The sequence below is a fragment of the Poecilia reticulata genome, linkage group LG15, assembly GCF_000633615.1.
Source record: "Poecilia reticulata strain Guanapo linkage group LG15, Guppy_female_1.0+MT, whole genome shotgun sequence".
Taxonomy (NCBI): Eukaryota; Metazoa; Chordata; class Actinopteri; order Cyprinodontiformes; family Poeciliidae; genus Poecilia; species Poecilia reticulata.
In genome coordinates this window covers 24,115,283-24,134,766 of record NC_024345.1, presented here as the reverse complement: position 1 = coordinate 24,134,766, position 19,484 = coordinate 24,115,283, and the positions used below count along the sequence as shown (strand labels likewise).

At 39.8% G+C, this 19,484-nt stretch overlaps 2 protein-coding genes across 5 annotated transcripts in view; one reads left to right on the top strand and one right to left on the bottom strand.

Moving 5' to 3' along the window:
- Positions 1-13,746, top strand: part of rrbp1a (ribosome binding protein 1a) — a 15,623-nt gene extending 1,877 nt beyond the window's left edge. The window contains exons 2-27 of one of the 4 annotated variants that reach the window (XM_008430182.2): positions 576-1,602; positions 2,817-2,980; positions 3,084-3,206; positions 4,371-4,523; positions 4,665-4,783; positions 4,936-5,089; positions 7,063-7,201; positions 7,283-7,464; positions 7,544-7,581; positions 7,676-7,751; positions 7,841-7,878; positions 7,953-8,034; positions 8,119-8,156; positions 8,841-8,913; positions 9,000-9,077; positions 9,161-9,247; positions 9,345-9,434; positions 9,518-9,610; positions 9,691-9,741; positions 9,825-9,905; positions 10,544-10,627; positions 10,862-10,939; positions 11,463-11,546; positions 11,627-11,725; positions 13,009-13,152; positions 13,241-13,746. In XM_008430182.2, the coding sequence (XP_008428404.1) occupies positions 594-1,602; positions 2,817-2,980; positions 3,084-3,206; positions 4,371-4,523; positions 4,665-4,783; positions 4,936-5,089; positions 7,063-7,201; positions 7,283-7,464; positions 7,544-7,581; positions 7,676-7,751; positions 7,841-7,878; positions 7,953-8,034; positions 8,119-8,156; positions 8,841-8,913; positions 9,000-9,077; positions 9,161-9,247; positions 9,345-9,434; positions 9,518-9,610; positions 9,691-9,741; positions 9,825-9,905; positions 10,544-10,627; positions 10,862-10,939; positions 11,463-11,546; positions 11,627-11,725; positions 13,009-13,152; positions 13,241-13,279 (3,396 nt within the window). In that variant the 5' untranslated portion in view covers positions 576-593 and the 3' untranslated portion in view covers positions 13,280-13,746. Of the gene's footprint in view, positions 1-575; positions 1,603-2,816; positions 2,981-3,083; positions 3,207-4,370; positions 4,524-4,664; positions 4,784-4,935; positions 5,090-7,062; positions 7,202-7,282; positions 7,465-7,543; positions 7,582-7,675; positions 7,752-7,840; positions 7,879-7,908; positions 8,035-8,118; positions 8,157-8,840; positions 8,914-8,999; positions 9,078-9,160; positions 9,248-9,344; positions 9,435-9,517; positions 9,611-9,690; positions 9,742-9,824; positions 9,906-10,543; positions 10,628-10,861; positions 10,940-11,462; positions 11,547-11,626; positions 11,726-13,008; positions 13,153-13,240 lie in introns of all 4 variants that reach the window. The other 3 variants (XM_008430181.2, XM_008430180.2, XM_008430185.2) reach the window with 3 other exon arrangements.
- A 1,648-nt stretch (positions 13,747-15,394) lies between these two features.
- Positions 15,395-17,417, bottom strand: cfl1l (cofilin 1 (non-muscle), like). Its single transcript, XM_008430179.1, has 4 exons — positions 17,312-17,417; positions 16,218-16,507; positions 16,019-16,095; positions 15,395-15,887 (listed from the first exon to the last, which is right to left on the bottom strand). Exons 1-4 carry the CDS (start codon positions 17,312-17,314, stop codon positions 15,775-15,777), a joined length of 483 nt encoding a protein of 160 aa, XP_008428401.1. The 5' UTR covers positions 17,315-17,417; the 3' UTR covers positions 15,395-15,774.
- Between the last annotated feature and the right edge of the window lie 2,067 nt (positions 17,418-19,484).

Sequence of the window (19,484 nt, the reverse complement as noted above, 5' to 3'; positions counted from 1 at the left end):
TTTTTTTTTTTTTTTTTTTTTTTTAGAGGAAGCGTAAACATTATTATAAACATGCATGCACATGTATATAAGAAGTATAAATATTTTTTTTTTTAATTACAAATAAACAAAGTATATCTCTCCACCACCACCAAAGAAAAAGTTTTTATTGGCTAATAAGCTGTTGGGCAATACAGACTCCAGCTTAGTTTGTTTTTCTGTTGTTTTTTTCTTCTTGCAATGCGTATTGATGCTGTTCTTTTTGTTGAACAGCATTAAGAGTGCACAGAGGATCATTCAGTTATTTAAGCAGATGCTTTACCCCAGTAGAAGTGTGTATCTTTTTTAGGTAAGATCTGAGCTGCACAGTCTGATCACTGCAGCCTTCACTCAAACGTTTTAGGAATATTAGCGACACCTTGAGGTTGTTATAAGTAAAGATCTTGTTAGAGCATTTCTTTTTATGTTTTCTGCTGTCTTTTTATTTTTAGCCTGACATGCCATACCATACTATCCTAATTAATGGCTTATGTTATTGCTGTAAACAGTATGTTTGATTATTGCTTATGTTCATAGGTTCCTATTTCTCCTTTTAGGTTTACTGAAATCAAAAGATGGACATCTACGACCCCCAGACTCTTGGGATTATGGTATTTGGTGGTTTCATGGTGATCTCTGCTGTAGGGATCGCCCTTGTTTCCACCTTCTCCATGAAGGAAACCTCTTATGAGGAGGCCCTCGCTAAACAACGCAAAGAGTTGGGTAAAATACAGTCAGTTCGCTCGGAGAAAAAGAAAAAGGACAAAGTAGCCGAGAAGAAGAGCCGTGGGAAGAAAAAGGAGGAAAAGCCAAATGGAAAAATCCCGGAACAGGAGAAGGCTGAAGAAGCTGCTGACTCTGAAGATGAAGCAGCCATTGAGCCTGCTGCTGCTGCTGCTGCTGCTCCAGCTGTATCTGCTCCAGCTGTATCTGCTGTTCCTGCCCCTGAGCCTGCTCTAGTCCTCGAAGTTAAACCGTCTGCAGCCCCAGTGGCTGCGGAGACACAACCCCGAACTGCTGCTGAGCCGTCGCCTGTGCCCTCGCCTAAGGACAAAAAGAAGAAGAAGGTGGCGAAGGTTGAGCCAGCCTCAACTCAGCAAGCCCCAATGGTGTCTGCTGCAGTGCCAGTAAAGTCCTCAGCAGCCTCTCCTGCAACCCAGCCTCCCCCGGCTGTGCAGAGCAAAGCAGCTGCCTCGTCCTCTGCACCGCCTTCAACCAAGTCTGCTTCTGGATCTTCGAAATCCACTCCTGCATCCGCTTCGGCTCCTCCGTCAACCAAACCTGCCTCTGTCTCTGCTCCTGCCCCTGCGTCAGCTAAATCCACCAATGTCCAAGCTAAATCCACCAATGTCCAGGCTAAATCTTCGAACCCCACACCAAACAAATCTGCCCCGGCACCAAGCAAGTCCGCTACAGCCCCAGCCAAGTCGGCAGCAGCTCCATCCAAGGTTGCCCCAGTGCTGGAGGTGGTCACCAAAGATGTCCCAGTAATGGCCGTGCCTCCAGTGGGGTCTCAGCAGGCTCCTGCTCCAGCCAAAGCACAAGAACCCAAAAAGAAGGCTTCCAAGAAGAAGTCTGAGCCCGGTAGGCAAATATGATCAGGACAAATTTACTTCATTCTGCTTTAGAAGCCATGTTGTATATCTAGGTTTGGTTATATTTTAAACATTTTAGAGTTCGTACACAGTCTGTGAAAAATTTAGCATTTGATTAAAGATTTCTCCAAATCTGATAATCGCGGAAAGAGAAAAGAAATTATGGAAATGTTTATTTCTTTTCACATTGTCTAAAGAAATCTATCCATCATGTCATCCGTTCTGTTTTGTCAGTCCATTTGTCCTTTTGTCCATCGCATTCATCTGTCTAATTCTTCTACCTATCTATGTCTTTTATGTTTATCCACCTTACTTCTTTCAGCAGTCACAGTTTTTACATTCAAATAATTATCTGCCATAAAATCACAGGAACCTTTTGCATTCTTTTTTTATTTGCTGGAAGGATTGGGAAGTCTGTAAATTTGAGTGTGGAACAGCTTGGAATCGGAAATAGAAAAACATGTAGGAAGCCTGATTTAGTGATGTCAGTATGGCTGCATTTCCATTTTTAAATGTGTCACTATATCTTTTTACTTAGTTTGGGAACATATATGAATAACTAAAGGGAAAATGGTCTCTGATCCTTTACCAAAAGCTCGGAGCTGCTGTTGCTTTTTAGAGCTTCCATTGCAGAAATTAGTTGTCTTCTCTGAAGTGCAGGAAGCGGTCATGGAGCCAGGAACTACATTAGCCACAACACTGGTGATTATGCATTTTGTGCCACTGAATTGAGAGCGAAGGCATGCCTGCATAGTTGAGTTACATAATTGTGCAGTCTAGTTTAAGGCAGAAACAACCTGTCAGTACTGATGAGCTTCCAGCTGTGTACCCACAGTACCAAGGGGCAGCAGTGGGTAACGTCTGGCACGCCGCTCTGAGGGGCGTAGAGCGCAGCAGCTTGTCCAAACACTGTTGGCCCTGTTTGGTTAGCTTACAAAGCTTTTCAGTGCCTCTGACAATGAGCAGAGAGGAGGGGCTGACCTTCTCCTTTCCCTGCGGCTCGTCTCCGCCTGGTGCCACAGCGGCCCAGCATTTTACCATCTGAAACTGCCCAGTGCCACAGACCCAAAGGACAAGTCTCAACCTTGTCCTTTTTCCTCATACGCAGTCATCTTCAGGAAAGCCCGAAGCTTTCCAAAAATAATAAATCCGTTTGTTCTTATCTCTCAATTTGCTGCTATCATGTTTATTTCTCTCCATCAGCTGTAGCGGCGGCGGTGGTCGACTCTGCTGATGCTCCGCTCTACCTGCCCTATAAATCTCTGGTTTCCACCATCAGCAGCATGGTGTTCAGTGAGGGGGAGGCGCACGGGCTCATCGAGATCCTCTCTGAGAAAGTCGGCATCATCCAGGATACCTGGCACACGGTATGAAACTCAGCAGTTGGTGATTGGGGATGGAAAAAAAAAAAAAGAACCACAACATAAAGAGAGGTATGTACTTTTTTTTCTGTGTATTGTGAATTTTTAGGCCACTCAGAAGGGAGATCCGGTCGCCATGCTGAAGAAGCAGCTGGAGGAGAGAGAGAAGCAGCTGGCAGCAGAGCAGGAAGATGCTTTTGCAGCTAAGAATCGTCTTCGAGAAATGACCAAGGTTCAAACTGAAATACTCATCACGACACATTTTCTGTGCTGGGATCCTTCAAATCAGGTTTTGCTGTTCAGATTTGCTCAGTGTCGAGGTGAACCAAGGTACAAACCGAACCCAACTTAAAAAATGTATGTCAGTCACTGCTGTGATTTAAAAGTCCTGAGATACTAGAGAAAGTTTTAGGAAATCAGAGATTTCTCCATACAGTGTTGTCCCTCCCCTTCCTGCTGGCAAAGATTAAGACGCTTCACTTTTTCCTTCCGATCTAGGAAAATAAATCATAAACAATCCCATCTTAAAAAATAAGTCTCATCATATGGTTGATTCATCAGATTTTGATAATTTTTTTTAGTCTTTGAAGTCAAAATTGCAGAATTACAATACATGAAAAAAGCTATCTTCAACTTTTAGATAACTATGAAGCATGACATGTTGGAGGGTTTTTCCACTCGGAAATATGGAAAACGAGTCAGATTGCAATTTTTCTGTATCCAGAAAAAAGATTTTGAATGAGTCAATGGCTGAAACATGCTGAAAGGAAACAGGAAAATAACAAACATTTAAAACTACCCTTAATCACACAATCTGACTACATTTTAGTTGAATCAACGCAGTATTGTGTAAAGATGAAACAAAAAAATCAAGGAAGCCAAAAGAGTTAAATAAAAGCAGTTGGCTGATGGTGTACATTTCTGCTTTAACGTGCTGTTGCAGTGATGTTTTTACTGAAGGTTATCAGAGAATCTCATACTGACTCTAAATTTAGGTTGTTGTTTTTTTATTGTTGTTGTTGTTGTCCTGAAGGTGGCGCTAGAATAAAGCACAGAAAATAACTTGCTGATTAAAACCAGATTTCTTATTGGAACAAATCTTTATAAAGCTCCTGTATTAAAGTAAGAATCCATCCAGAGGGAGGCGGGAGGTTTGCTAGTACTCGGCTTTAATGTTTACCATAATTGGAATTGAAAATCTAAATGTTGCCTCACTGTTTCACACCGAATCACATTTGTAACAACTATGTGTTTAATAATATTACCAGAGCAAAGTCTTAAAGATTAAAAAGTGAAATTGGTGTGATGGCTATTTTCACATTTCTTCACACTGAAGTGACTCTGCAGCCTCAGAAACGTAAAGTGAACGGGTCTGACTGTGGTTTGCGTTCACCAGGAGTTGTCGGCGGAGAAATCCAAGGTGGCCAGCGTGGAGACGCGGCTCAGCTCTCAGCTGAGCAAGAGGGAGCAAGAAATGATCGCTCTGCAAGCGCGCATGCAGGCCAGTTACCAGGACCATGTAGCCCAGACCCAGAGGCTCAATGCAAAGGTTAGTTCATTTAATATCACTGTTCATTTGGTAAGAACTTGATCTTGGATCCTTATCTGCTGAAATATATTGTTGTATAGATGTTTTTATTTGCCAGTCTTTCTGCAGTGTAACTGATAGAAAAAAAACTTTAAACTGCAGATCCTGAGCCTGCAGGACCAGCTGGAAAAAGGTCCTAATGCCCAACTTGCTCGTCTGCAGCAGGAAAATTCAATCCTCCGCGATGCTCTAAACCAGGCAACTAGTCAAGCTGAGAGCAAGTGAGTTTCTAACTACATTTAATTATAGACCTTATATGTAGTACACCTGGTGTTTTGTGTTTGAATTACTTGGTTTCTAAACTTTTCTTCACTTAATCTCGCTCCTTTTTTTTTTCTTTTTTTTTTTTTTTTCCCCGACGCTCTCCGTTCAGACAAAATGCAGAGCTGGCCAAGCTGCGTCAGGAATGTGCAAAGCTAACCAAAGAGCTCGGAGAGAAGACGGAAAGTCTCCTTGCTGATGAGCACGTCAGGAAAGGGCTGGAGTCCAAGCTCTCTGCTGTAGAGAAGCAGCTCTCACTGCTGCAGGTTGGCCCGGCCTGTGGGAACGGCACTTTTTTTTTTTTATTATTATCATATACAGGAGACGTACTCGGGTTTCCATGTGGAAGCAGATTTATTCTTGTTGTTTTCTATTAAACCCAGTGTCGTATTTCAGTAGCCACTTGATTATGAAGTGGAGGAAACAAAAAAAGTATGCCTTTTCCCACCTATTCCCTGACCTTCTCGTGTTCAGGGAATGGGTTACTGCAGGGATTAGGAATCGGTGTAGCTGTGCAATAACTCGCCTTCAAGGAAAATACTGTAAAGATTCTAAATCTGGTAAGCTTTATTAAATATTTCTGTAAGGACCCTTCAGACGACTTTTGCTTCACAAGAAACGAGCCTGTCCCCTACCATGTCAAAACCAAAACACAGAAAACCATTTAAAAACTAGGCTTAAATGGCCCAATGTATGTTTGACCAAATATTAAAATGATTTTTATCAATCAAATTCAATAAATATATTTTTTTAAATTGGGCATAAATACAAGCAAACAACAAAACCCCTGATGGTACTAAGAAATGGATGGAAGTAATTTAAGATATGATGGCAGTAAGAAACAAAATAAGATAAAATACAAATCGGTATATAAAAAAAATTTCAACGTTTTATAGTTTGAATGGTTTGAATAGTTAATCAAAGATGAATTTGCACAATTAAAATTGAGATCAAAATAAAAGCTTATTTAAAAGTAAACAAAGAAAATGACATGCAATGAAATGTAAAGAAACATACTAAATTTAACAAAAAGGCATCTTTCGTTCGCTTTTAAACTCACCAACACTGTCAGGTGTCCTTCTAGGAAAAAAGTGCGAAAGCGTCCTGTATGTTTTATTCTAACGTTTTTATTTTTAAACCCATCCTCATACTTGAGGATTCTGGAGGACTCTTGCGATTAAAAACATCTCAAATAAATATGACGGGCAATAAAGGGATTTGTAGGTGTTTAAAAAGAGCTTAACTCTTTAAGCCTGACAGAAAACATGACTAGGCTCTTTGTGGTTTTCATGCACAATTTAAAATGTTCACCTGCTCAACAATAAATGAATAACAACAATATAAGCTTAATAAAACAAAGTATCTTATCAAAGAAAGGCACTTGATGTCCTGAATTTTTTGGACACATTGTTTTCTTGTTCTAGAAATCTTAAGTTATTCTCAGCAGGAAGAACAGGATATGAGTCACAGCGAAACCGCTTGCTGTATTAAGCCAGCTTTAATAATTGGGTGTGTCGAGTTTGAGATCCTACTTACTCTTAAAAACAAAAGTAAGACAAAAAAAATTGCATTGTGCCCAACATTTTTATGTTAAGTGTCTATTTTGACGGGTTTTTTTTTTTTTACATTTTTTTTATTACACTTAAACATATTTAAAAATGTGTCTGTACATAAATAAATTGCCCATGTAGACTTTAAAACTGGTTTAATATTTGTTCACTTCCTGGTTTCAAGTCAAACCCTGTGGCTTACTGAAAGGAAGTATGTCTCAGTTCATTTGCAACTTGTCTGTACCGCCGGTGGCTCACATGCTGCGGCTCTTCCTCTATTACTGGTTATTTGTAGCGACTTTGTCAGCACAGCTGACATGCCTTGTTGTTTAATCATTAACCTGCTCTCCATCGCAGCTGTTTCATGTTTGCGAGCTTCTTGCTATGTTGCAACCAGGCGCTCTAAAAGCGCGGGAGCCGTTTGTCTGAATCATCTCTAAATTCCTTAACGTTCAGTGCGCCCTCTGCAAGACGGTTGTGCAAAAGTGTTAAAATGCTAACTCCTCCCTGCCAAACTGATTCTAACACTCAGGGTATGGCTTTTGATGTTTTTTTTTTTTTATTATTTAAAAAAAATAATAAAAAAATATTATTTAATTCACTTTTTTCTAAGTTCATATCTTAATCAATGATTCAGTAAGCCTTTGCTGCCCCCTGCTGTCTGACACGTTTTAACCAAAATCCCCCAGGCGAGCCGTGCAGAAAGTGAGCAGGCATTGCAGAAGCGACTGGAGGAGGTGAGCGAGGAGCTCAGGACGACGCAGAGCAGAAACAGCAGCCTGCAGGCCACTCTGGAGCAGAGCCAGCAGGACAGCGGCGCGGTGTCAGGTCAGAGAAAGGCGTGGCAGGGACGTGTTCATGACCTTTTTCATGCTGCGGTGTAGAGTAAGTCTCATTTTGTCCGTGCAGAGTACCAAGTGCGCGTAGAGAGGTTGGAGGCAGAGGTCAAGGAGCGTTCTGGTCAGGTGGAGACCCTCACTGCCCAGCTCGGGGAGACGCAGGTGGAGAAGAGCCAGCTCACACAGCAGCTGGCCTCCATCAACTCACTGCTGGAGGCTAGTCAGAGCAAACAGGATGAGGATGGCAAGCAGGTAGGACATTTTTGTTTTGATCTTTCAGTTGTAACTTTTGCTTGGACAAAACGCTGAGTGATTTTTATCACTATATCAGCAGGTCAAGCCAGAAGAACTGGAACATCTAAAGCTCAGGTAAGTGGAGTCGTCTTTTGTGTTTTGCAGGCATGACATGTGAAAGGGAAGATATTTTTTTTACTGATTAGTTTTTTTTTGTTTTTTTTTACAGCCTTCAAGAAAAGGACAGCCAGCTGAGTTCATTTCATGAAGAACTGAAGCAGCTGCAGATAAAGCAGGAAGCTGCAGTGAGTGTTACAATCAATTAGTACAAAATCCACTGTCCAGTGGAGCCACTGTTATTCTTGATGCTAACAATGAGAATCTGATCCAATAGGAGAACACCATTACTGAACTTGAGCAAAAAAATAAGAGGTAAGGTGTTTTCCTTTGTTTATCCCTGAGATCCTGCTGGCGAGGCTCAAATTAACTGATGCTGATCTGTTTAGTGAGGATGCCAGCCTCGTCAGCTCACTTCAGAAAGAACTCAAAAACCTCAAAGAAGAGATGGTGCAAGTTGAAAACGCAAAAGTAAGTTTCCTCGTGTTAAATGTGAATTATTCTATGGCCGACGGGGTGTTGCTGAATAAATATTATCTTTTTGTGTTTTTCTAGTCGGACAGTTCAGCAAAGGTCACACAACTGCAGAACAGGTAACACACTGCACCTGGATTTTACTTCATTCGTTTTTGTTCAGTGTTAAAAGGTGATTTGGTAATATGTGTGAAGATTATATGAAGGGTCCAGGGTTCCTTCACTCTGCTCAAAGTCTGGATGTGTTGAAACATGGAAACATGTGAGGAAAAACTCATTTAGCCTCCGACTAGATGAAACGTCCACAGAAAATCTTTTAAAAGCAAAACCTGACAATCTACTACTTTGTTTTTATTGTCCTGTAAACCTTCATAGATCAGGGCTTGAGAGGTTCTGCAAGTTATTTAAATTTAGCCAGTCTGAATATATTTAATATATTCCGTACTGGTTAAGTCTTGAATGTTTTTGGTTATAGCTTTTATTGTTGCTGTTACATTTTTTTTCTTAAAGAGATACACTCATGACTTCTATTTGGTCTCTGATTTTTGTGCTGTTGGAAAACATTATACTATGTATAATTGAAGTATGATACAGGAATGTCTATATCTTATCTATCTCCAGAGTTTGTTCCTTTTATGTAATGGTCAAAAGTTGCTTTTGTTGGTGTATTTATTGCTTTTATTTATTGCCTGACCACTGTAGGGACATCTGCCATAAATTCATAGAGAACTGTTGTATCTGTGCTTTAATTTGGGTTCAACAGAACCGAGAACTGAGGAACTATGCTGTTGTTTTTTTGTCAGTCTGTCTGAGAAGGATTCCCTTGTTACATCACTGCAAGAGGAGTTGAGGGAAGCAAAAGCTGCCACAGATGCTGTAAGCTTTCATTTTGTTTGTTTTACACGAATGACTTTATGACTTGGTGTTTATGAGCCAACTGATTAGATCGTCCTCTGCTGCAGAATGGTGTCGCTCTTCAGAACGAAGCCAAAGAAGCTCTTCAGTCGCTCTTCCCACAGATTCCAGTGGAGACAGAGCAGGTAAGTAACGGAGATTACTAACCGATACTGTGACAGTGATCCAATTTCCAGTGATGATCTTTCTGTTTTCCTTTTTTCTTTAGCCCAACTGGTTAAAAGCATTTACACAGAAAGCTCAGGAGGCCCTTAGCCAGCAGAGTAAGGAGTCTCATTCAAGCACAGCATCGCCAGTAAGCATTTCCTTTATTTTTTTTCACAAATGAATATAAAGTTGATGAAAATGTTTCCAGGAGTAGATTTGGATGTTTGTTGTTGTTGTTGTTACAGGAGTTGCTGGAGAAACTGAAGGAATCAGAGGAGAGCTACAGTTCCCTTCAGGCTGAATGTGACCAGTACAGGACGGTCCTGGCTGAAACTGTAAGTGGATGAAATCGGCACAACATGGAACAGTCATTAGCTTTTTGTGTTCAATAAATACTACTCGTGTAATTATGATGCAGGAAGGAATGCTGAAGGATCTGCAGAAAAGCGTGGAAGAGGAGGAGCTGGTTTGGAAGTCAAAGATGGCAAACTCAGAAGAACAGCTGAAGGAGGTATGTGGAAGCCTGACCTTTGGTCATGATCAGTCTGGTTCCGTCTCAGACGTTGCTCTTCCCTCTGTGACTCTTGACAGGCTTTGCAGAAAGTCAGCAAGCTGGAAGCAGAAAACCAAAGTGTAGAACAGGTTAGTTTTTCTTACTGTACTTCACATTTTCAGGGAGTTTTTGAGTGAAAATATGAAATGTTCTGTTTTGTGTATTTGTACAGCTGAAGGAACAAGTGATGCTTCTGGAAGCTCAGCTTGAAAAGCAATCAGACAACCTAATGACCTCAGAGGAAGTGGAGCAGGTACACAAGCAGAAACCAATCTCTTATATAAATACACAATAAATACAAGCTGTCTCTTTCTATTAAATCTCCATGTGTTACTCGTACAACTTTGAACCCCTTTTCATCAGGGTTGAATTTGTGATTATAAATCTTTGGATTTCCCTTTTTCCTTTTTTTTTCAAGCTACATAAAGTTGTCATACACTGACATTTTTAAAAGAATCTCAGTGTAAGATGAACCATTCCAGATATGTTGACTCTAAATGAGATCCAGCCTTAAAAAGCTGTGAAAGAAGCCAAACTCACATTTGAATGTTAAATGTTTTGTACTCAATTTATTTTTCCAATTTCAAACTATGGAAGTTTGAAATTTAATTTTTAAAATATCTTTTTGAGGTTCAGTTTTTTTTTCTCATGTGACCAGAGCTCCTTTCCTCTGCCATACTCTTTCATGTTTTTTAAATTTTTTTTTATTATTATTATTTAGATGAAGTGCGCAGACCTCTATCAGAGGTTCAAAGCCCTGATGCTGGTTGTTCATTAATGTTCAAGGCAATTTGTTGCCCTGGATTTTTTTTTTAGGAATATGAGCGAAGAAGCTGAACCCAAATGAATTCCATCTGTTTCATATTTTTTATTTGCCTCCTCTGTGCCCAGCTGAAGCTGCAGCTGTCACACTGCCAGAACCAGTTGGACTTGGCCCAGAAGGATGTCCGGGCACACAAGGAGGAGCTCCAACAGGTGAATTTTTATTTCAATGCTCCTTTCTTTTTTTCTTCTTTTTCATTTTGACCTTCAAAGACAAACGTGTACAAATCCAAATACCTGAGCGACTGCATTGAGAGGGGAGGCGTGAGGAATTAGTGGAAATCCCTGCTTTATGCTCACAACCTGCTCTGTAAGGTGTCGGTGACGTCATGGGATTCACCCACGGCGATTGCATAACGAGTGACTGGCGACGGCTTCCTGTTTCAGGTCAGAGCACAGCTGGGCGAGATCACGAAGCGGACTCAGGGAGAGCAGAACGGCCCGGCTGAGGCCGAACCCAGTCAGGTCAGGGTGCGAGGATCACAGGGCACCCTCCGCTTCCTGTCAGAAAGTACCAGACAGCGACTGGAACAGCAGCCCAGAACTCGTCCCATAGGAGCTGGGTCTAATCTAAAATAAAGAACCTTTTTATTTGCCATCAGGTTTAGCTGACGTCCTAAACAATAAAGCCAAAAGTCAGCGTGTGTAAACACAAACGGATGAGTTTAGATTCAGGGCTTGCTTCATTTCCAGTCTGTCCAGTACTCCTCTGACGGCGGCTCTGTATGCTAACCACTGTTTGCGTCGGCTAAGTACACTTAACCCTCACCGCTGCTCTTCCTCTATGTTAGCATGCTCCCCTCCATCCTGTTTTAACAAATTTTCTCCTCCATTAACAGAGTAGAACACAAGTTCTCTACTTGAACATTTCAGCTAAAACCTATCGACAAGAAACTAACTTGGACCAGCTTCAGTGTGCTGATTTGACACATGCGTATCTGGAAAAGTGTGTATTCACAGCATTGTAATGGTGTGTGTGTGCTGCCAGGTTCAGAACGAGTTGAACCAGACGACGGAGAAGCTGCGCGGAGAGGAGACTCGGAGGCAGCAGCTCCTGGAGGAATTCGAGCAGGTAGCAGAGAAGTCACCTGTGCGCTCGCTGTTCGTGTGAAGCTGTAGTGAGTCACACTGACACGCCTCTTTGACTTCTAGGCCCAGAAGACTGTGGGGGAACTCCAGGCCCAGCTGGATCTTTTAAAAGTTTCTGCAGACGCGCCGCAATCTGACACAGAAGACGTAGCTCAGCTCAAGGTGTGTTAAGATACCCGGATGTAACGTTTAGCTCAGTGCAGCAGCTTTTCATTCTGCTGTGATAAATACTTTCCTTTAGTTATTATTCAAAAGAAGCCACAAAAATCAGCCAGCCCCAAATGTACAAGTGAGAGTATATTGATCTAAAGCTGTGCTGTACGATCTCAAGCAACGTTTCCATTAGCTCTGACCAGCTTCGTTGTCCCTGTTAAAGTAAATCTTGAGTGTTTAAATAGATGGTAACTGGATTTCTTCCATTTCTCAAAGACGATTCACCTCTCATACAAGAGAAGACAAAAAGTTCTTTTTTATATTTGTTTTTTTTTAAGATATGTTTATCGAGAACAGTACATATCGTACGGTATACATACTGTACACATTTGTCAGTTACAGCATATAACGTTTCCCCCTCTCATAACATGAACAATTTCAACAGAATTGGCAAACACGCAGCAGGTCACAATCTTAAAAGAAAAAAACCAATTAAACAGACAAAAAAACCGGCACCATGGTTACCATATTGTAGCAAGTCTCTCTCTGTCATCCTGTTGGGTGCAAGTTTGTTTTTCCACTGGGAAATTCTCAAAAGTTCTGTGAGAACTTTTGAAGCACACAGGACTATCATAACCTGGATGACTGAGAATCCACCACAACCTGCTGAAGAGAAGCATCCCCACAGCATGATCCTGCCCATACTATGTTTCACCTAGAAGTATGGATTATCCACATAGCTTAGCTCATATTCCTAAAAGTCAAATTTGATCTCTCGACATGTTTGCTGTTCTCCATATTTGACTTGAGAAACTGCAGACAGGACTTTTTGTGGCACTTTGAACAGCGGCCAGATAAAGACCAGATTTGTGTAGCGCTGCGTAAGACTAAGTCGTTTTGTCAGTGGAATCTTCTTCCACTTGAGCTACGGACCTCTGCAGCTCCTCCAGACTTGCCATGTTCCTCTTGGCTGCTTTAGAGATTAAAGCCCTCCTGTCCTGTCAGGTTAGGTAGAAACCTAAGTGCAAATCTACCCCACATTTTTCAGATTATAGGTGTTCAAAAACAACCAGTTTGTTGTTTCCTATGAAGTTCCTTATAGCTTGTTGTGAAAAAACATGGGAACACTTTTAACTGGTATAAAAAAAAATTATATACTTAATAATCTTAATTACATTTGACAACCTTATCTGTCGAAGCTTGAGCCATTTAGTTTGTTTTCCTCAAATCTTTGAAACATTTTACAGATTTTACACCATTCATAGTTATGTTTGCTATAATAATTTGAACAGGAGCGTCTTGAGAAGGAGAAGAAGCTGTCCAAAGACCTTGGCCAAGCAGCCACTAAGCTCCAGCAGCTTCTTAAAGCCACTCAGGAGCAGCTGACCAAAGAGAGAGAGACTGTGAGAACACTACAGGAACACCTGGAGGTCAAGGTGCGTCTCCTACTGCTATAACACACAGATTGGCTTTAAATCTTTACATATTTTGTCACGTATTTCATATTTCTTTTCTTTTTTCCAGGGGGAATTTGTGGAACTGAAGGAAGGAACATCTGTCTGAGTTGAAGCTCACCAGGAACGCTACAATAAAACCGCCAAATATGCCTTATAATTACCTAGTTATGCATTCCAAATTTATTCTTTCTTGTACTGTAGTTGTTTGCATTTCGTTGCAACTTTTAGGGATCAAATATTTTTGTGTAATGAATATTTCAAAGCAAGATTAGAGGAGAGTATCCTGCTGCAGTCTTTACTGAAGCCCACATTCCATCTACGACTCTGACTATGTCAGAAGTTATTTATCCCTTTGCCTTATAGTCCAAACATTTCCCCCATAGTTCAGTGTTAAAAAGGGAATGTGAATGCACGTCAGACGTGCTTCAATCTGTGCAATTACTTTGTATGTCTTTTCTATGTGGTTGAATGATGGGAACACTTTATGGTTCTTTGTAGAGCCTGCTTTTCCTCTGCAGCTGGCTGACAAACACATCAGATTTGTATGAATGAATAAACTACAGTTGAGCACTACCTGCTGCTGTCGACTGTGTGTGCGTGTGTGTGTGTTTGTGAGTGAGTGAGTGAGAGAATATACCGGTTGTACCAAGACGTACATCTGTAACAAATATACATTTTAGGTAAAAATAATGCCGATCTAAAAGAATTGCACAAAAATGTCAAAATTCGCACAGAAATATAAAGCTGGAACATTAAATAATGCAAAAAAAATAAAATAAAAGTTGGTTATGGACATAGCCTTCAATTGAAATGAGAAAAAAAGTTAGATTCTGTAAAATGGTTTGCAAATTGTAAAAATAAGACAAAAAAATTCCTACTTTTCTCAATATTTTTTTATTTCTTGATTGTAAGTTATGCACGCGGATGTCAAATCAGACAAAATCTCTAAGTTCAAACTTTGAAACGAATGTGCTCTAAATCATATTGTTTATGCAATTTTTTTTTTTTTTTACAATGAAAAAATTTTCTCTGATAATCCAGATATTCCATTTTACAACCAAGCATTTTTAATAGAAAAAACATTAAAAAGTATTTTTATATACAGAATATGTAATCAGAACTTGGTTTTCATGCTATTCTATAACCAATATAAATCAACTAAATACAAATTCTTACTTTTTGTGCCATGTTTGTATAAATGTGAAATTTTAAAATGCATTTATAGATGTAAAAAAAAGTTGCTTTAATGCTTAAAGAGCTTTACTGGGCTGTGTGTGGTTTTGAATGGGGCCTAGAAGAATTTGCCCTGTATGGCATTCATGCAACAAACACCCCCATTAACAGTCGCACATCCTGCCTGGGTTCAAAAAAGAAAAAAAAAAACTGTCACAGGTCTGTTGTCAGGAAGTATTACAACACTGCAAAGCTCTTGCTACATGTCAAATTTGGTCATAAATTTAGCACAACGTTAAAATGGTTTCGGCCTCTTTTTGCTCGAGTTACACCAGGAAACGTTTTGCACAATGAATGTTGTGTGCTTTGGTTTCAGGCTTGATCCATATCTGCTTTTAAAAGACTCTTTGTAGAAGTGAAACTAAAACCCAGCATTGTTTAAACTTCACCAACTTGCAACAGCAAGCCATTGTGGTGCACAGCTTCACACAGATGCAGAGTTAAAAGCGAATTGCAGATCCATTTTGAATCGAAGACGAGTTCCTGCCAAACTATTCCTTATATGGTTTGAATCTGAGAAGAAGTGACATCACTGAGACACTGCCACACATCAGTTGCATTTTTAGTTTGCTCAGCCCTTCATGGTTCGAAGCAGGAAATCTCATTTCCTTAAAGATGCAATGACTTTTGGGAAGTTAAGTTAGCTGTTGAGCACAAAGGTTTTAGTTGCCGTAATAGAAAACGTAAGTTTATCAGATGCATTAAGACATAAATTAGGCAGTCACATTTATACTCTGTTATTTATGCTTAAGACAGAACACTGCAGTTATTCTCCCACTAAATTGCATTAAAAAGTCAGGTCAAATCTCAAAATTACTCGTTTTTGGGTTAGTATGCTAAAGTCAATTAATGCACTTTACTTTTTCTGCGGTATCCACGTTCTGCAGGACAGCGAGCTTTCTGGAGGTATAAAATGCAAGATCCTGAGCCTCAATGTGCAAATTTACCTACTAGACAAATGACTTCAAATAAAAAAAAGTATACAAAAGTTGTTGCACTTACTTTATTTGACAATGCATTGACTGACTTTCTTGTAATTTTCAGTTCTTTTAGATACAACGATGTACAGTATTTCCACGTGGCCACAGTGTAAAAGTCTAAGAAATGCAGTTGTGGGTCAAACTATAAGCCCGGTCATACCGAGTTTGTAAACCTGAAAGTATTTTACAGCTTATGTACCCAGATCAATTGTACATGAACATGCAAGAATTTAACCATATGTACAAAGCTTTAGAGGAACAGGAGGGATCTGACAATTTCCTCCCGCCCCCATTTTATTTTATTTTTTAAGAGACCAGATTAAACAATCAGAAGATTAGAAGCTGTTGTGATCAGATTCGGCTTTTCAAAAACAGGATTTGATTTTATTTATTTGACATCATGGCCTTCTACTTTGAGAACGTTTTTGCTGATCTTTGCTGCAAATTGGTCCCTGGTGCCGTAATCTGAGAGGTCGTTCATTTGCAGCTCGTGTTTGATGCCTGAGAAGATACATACACACACACATTAAATTTAAAAGATTTCCTCAAATGAATGTGAAACATCAAGTCGCTCAAGAGTTGAAACATGGGATTTTTACAACACTGCCTAGATTAAGAACGCAAAAACCTACCTGTCAAAACCTTCTTAAGAGAGTCTTTTGAGCTAGCGTACTGCATTTTGGACTTGATGGGTGCAGTTTCAGGAGCCCTGGAACAAAGAAATGGTCAGCCAGCTTGCCAATCCTGTTCAGTTCTCATAAACACAGTAGCCCCACATTTCCGACTACTTAAAAATTAAAAATTTTGCCTGAAAGAAATATCTGCAAGTACCACATCACAAAGACCAGCTCCTCTTTCCTGCTCGACTCCTTGGTCTCAAAGTGGCAGTCGTACAGCAGGTAGCGACACTTATCCTTGTCCAGCTGACTCAAGAAGAACTTGAAGACGTCGCTCTCCCCGCTCAAATCCTTTTCTCTGAAGACATTTTCCACTTTGATAAAACCCTCTTTGATTTCCAAGACCACAATTCTGATGCGCTCGTTTGCATCCGCGTCGCTCTTCACCACTTTCATGTCACTGATGATGTCCTTCACTTGGTCGTCGACTTGCACTCCAGATGCCTGAGAAAAAACAGAAATGCACATTTTAGGGTTGAAACAGGTATTCCTTTAAAAAAAAAAAAAAAAGGAAAAAAAATGCTTTTCTAAAGGAGTGTGCCGAGATTAATGATCAGTTTTGTGCTCTAAAAATTTACTAATACTTTAGAAACTGCCACACTCCAGACCCTTCTGTCAAATTTGGGCCTGGATTGGAGTTTCAGCAGCTACTCTGGTTCTGAGAAGAAAAGCAGAACAGAGAGATGAAGAAACAGGAAGCTCTTCACAACTTCAAAACTGAGTGTAAAAATGTCAGTCCAGTTGAGGCGATGAAGTTCACAAAAGCTTCATGAACTTCTCTCTTCTTTGAATTAAAAGTGTTGCTTCCCAGCCAGTCTTAGGCCTTGGTTCAACTGCATTCCAGTCATTCTGGAACAAGTTAGCACAAGAAACTCTGCCCTCAGCGACCCTCAACAAGTTTCAAACACGTACAGAGCTCCCTCCATTTTGGAGGCAAACCACACCTTGTACAAACCCTTTTCGCCACCAGGTTCATTTTCACCCCCTTAAATAGTCCACGCCCGAGAAGCTCCAGACTATAAACCCCCTTTAATTTTAAATTACTTAAAAAACTACATATCTACAAACTCACATGTTCCACATATTCTAAAAAATAAGGAAGTGACTAAAACAACAAAAAAATAAGACATAATTCTTGCATCTCCTATGAGCCAAACAAATAAAACTGAACTCTTATTCAAGATCACATTGAATCTAAAAATCCACCACAATCTCACAGGAAGTGTGCTCGCTCACTCACTCACTCACCATTGTGCTTGTGATGTGTGAAGGAAAGAGGCAGCAGAGAAAAAATGGCAGCTGCAGTCAGACTGCTGAGCGGGTTATAAGAAGGAAGAGCAGCAGGTTGACTCATAGAGGAGGGGCTGCACTAAGTGAGCACACCTCCAACAACAGACCCACCCACTTCGGCGCAGGTGTGATACAGTTACAGCTGCAACCTCGGCTTTTTTAATTATATCTCATGCAAAGCCTGAATCACAGTTTTTGCCATTGCTCGGAGTGCATTACAAAGTCCAGACGTTCAAGTCCCCATTACGATTTGATTCAGTGGTGCAAATCCATAAACTGACTTAGGTTTTCCAAGTAAAACTCCAGGTGTTGAAGGTTAGCAACTCATAACCTTATATGGAAAGCAAACCTGTTCACGCTTTAACCCGTCTGCTGCTGAGATGCAGCTAGGTCTCCTTTTAAGGTAAAAGGTAGGACAAGTGGAGACAAGACGGTTAGGGAATTTAAGAAGCTACCTGTTGAAACTGGGACGGCACATGCTGGTGATAAACAAGAACATGAATGGTTCAGTTCCAACAGACCATACATGTCTGCAAATAACAAAAGATCCCTTCCACTGTTGCAGCTAAAATAAAAACTTTATATACATTTGCTTCTTTGTGACTGAAAGGGAGTCTTGGACTCCATCCCAGTTTAAAGAACATTTGGCCAATCACTGTAGGTTTACACAGTTTCTGGATGTAGTTTCAGTTTCAGCACCTGACAGCTTTCATTGATTGCAATTTTCACTTACAGGCCACTTTATTAGGTACCCATTTTGCCTTCAGAGCTGTCTTCAGCGTCTGTGTCCCAGTGTCGGAAACATTCCTCAGATATTTTGGTCTTATTTACCTGATCGTATCGCACAGATGCTGCATATCTGTGACGTGAATCTCCCTTTTCAACGCATCCTAAAGGTGTGGTGTTTTACACCACACCTTTAGGATGCGTTGGTGGATTTTTACACCACACCTTTAGGAGTTTTATACCTAAAGAATGTGATGGAATCTCCTCTTCCACCACATCCTAGCTGTAGGATGTGGTTAAATTATGGAACCGTTGTCCTACTGAAAGTAGCTGACGTTATGCAGTACAGCTATTTAATCCAAATAAGGTCATTTTATAAACTTTTACAACACAGGGATACAAAGTGGTGTCAATATGAGTGACCTGCAATGAGGCGCTTACTGATATGAAGTCCTATTCTGATATCATGTAGGTTTTAGCATCAGTTTCTGTAGCTCTAGATTATGAATGCTACTATAATGTTCCATGAAGTACCTCACCTCAAACATGTATTTATTTTTCTCATAAAATACCATCATATTCAACAACGTAGAATATGAGTTCTGACGAGGTTTGTTTATCAGATTAAAAATAATTTATGAGAATGACAACCTTTAAACAGGTGTTAAATATACTGTTTTATTAGACACACATTCACATTTCTGTACTATTTAAATTTATTTGATTTAATTTGTCTTTTTTTATCAGCTGTAAGCAGAAAGTTATAATTAACAGAAATAAAAACTTGAAACAATTTAACTATTTGTAGTTAATCTGTGACGTGTTTCACTTTGGAAAGTGAAAATTTCAATAATATTGTCATTGAATAAAGTTAGCCTGGGTAAAAATACAATGATCAGTTTCCAAATAACAAATTCAAACATGCATTTGGTCATTTATGGAACCTTAGGACTAGAGTTGGGCATTTGTTGTGTTTTCATTTATCATGATGAATTTTCTTATCATGATCAAATACATTTTAATTGATAATGTTTAAAAATCTCCAAAACTATCCGTATTGTCAGGAATTTTAGTTTTACAATTTTTTCCACTGTTTGTTTAATGAGAGATTCAATACTTTTTAATATATGATTAAATTGAGTTATTGTGTGCAGTTTAGTGATACAAATTACACTTCTTTATGTGACCGGTGTTTTAAAGAAACATATTATAAATAGGAATATTTTTTCCCATTTGTAAAAAACAACAGATGAGTTAATTGTGGCACTATGATTTCTGCACCATAAAATCACAGCTATAGTTACCTTATCGTTACTTTTATTGTTTTCACAATAGTAACACAAAATATTGTCCTGCAACTTATAGATTTGTCTCTGTCAACACACCTAAATCATAAAATCAGGTC

What these genes read in the sequence shown, in the direction of transcription:
- cfl1l (XM_008430179.1), bottom strand. An exon ending in GAGCTGGTCTTTGTGATGTG is followed by an intron (nt 16,096 to 16,217) that starts GTACTTGCAGAT and finishes TCTTTGTTCCAG; the next exon opens with GGCTCCTGAAACTGCACCCA. An exon ending in TCTTAAGAAGGTTTTGACAG is followed by an intron (nt 15,888 to 16,018) that starts GTAGGTTTTTGC and finishes GTATCTTCTCAG; the next exon opens with GCATCAAACACGAGCTGCAA.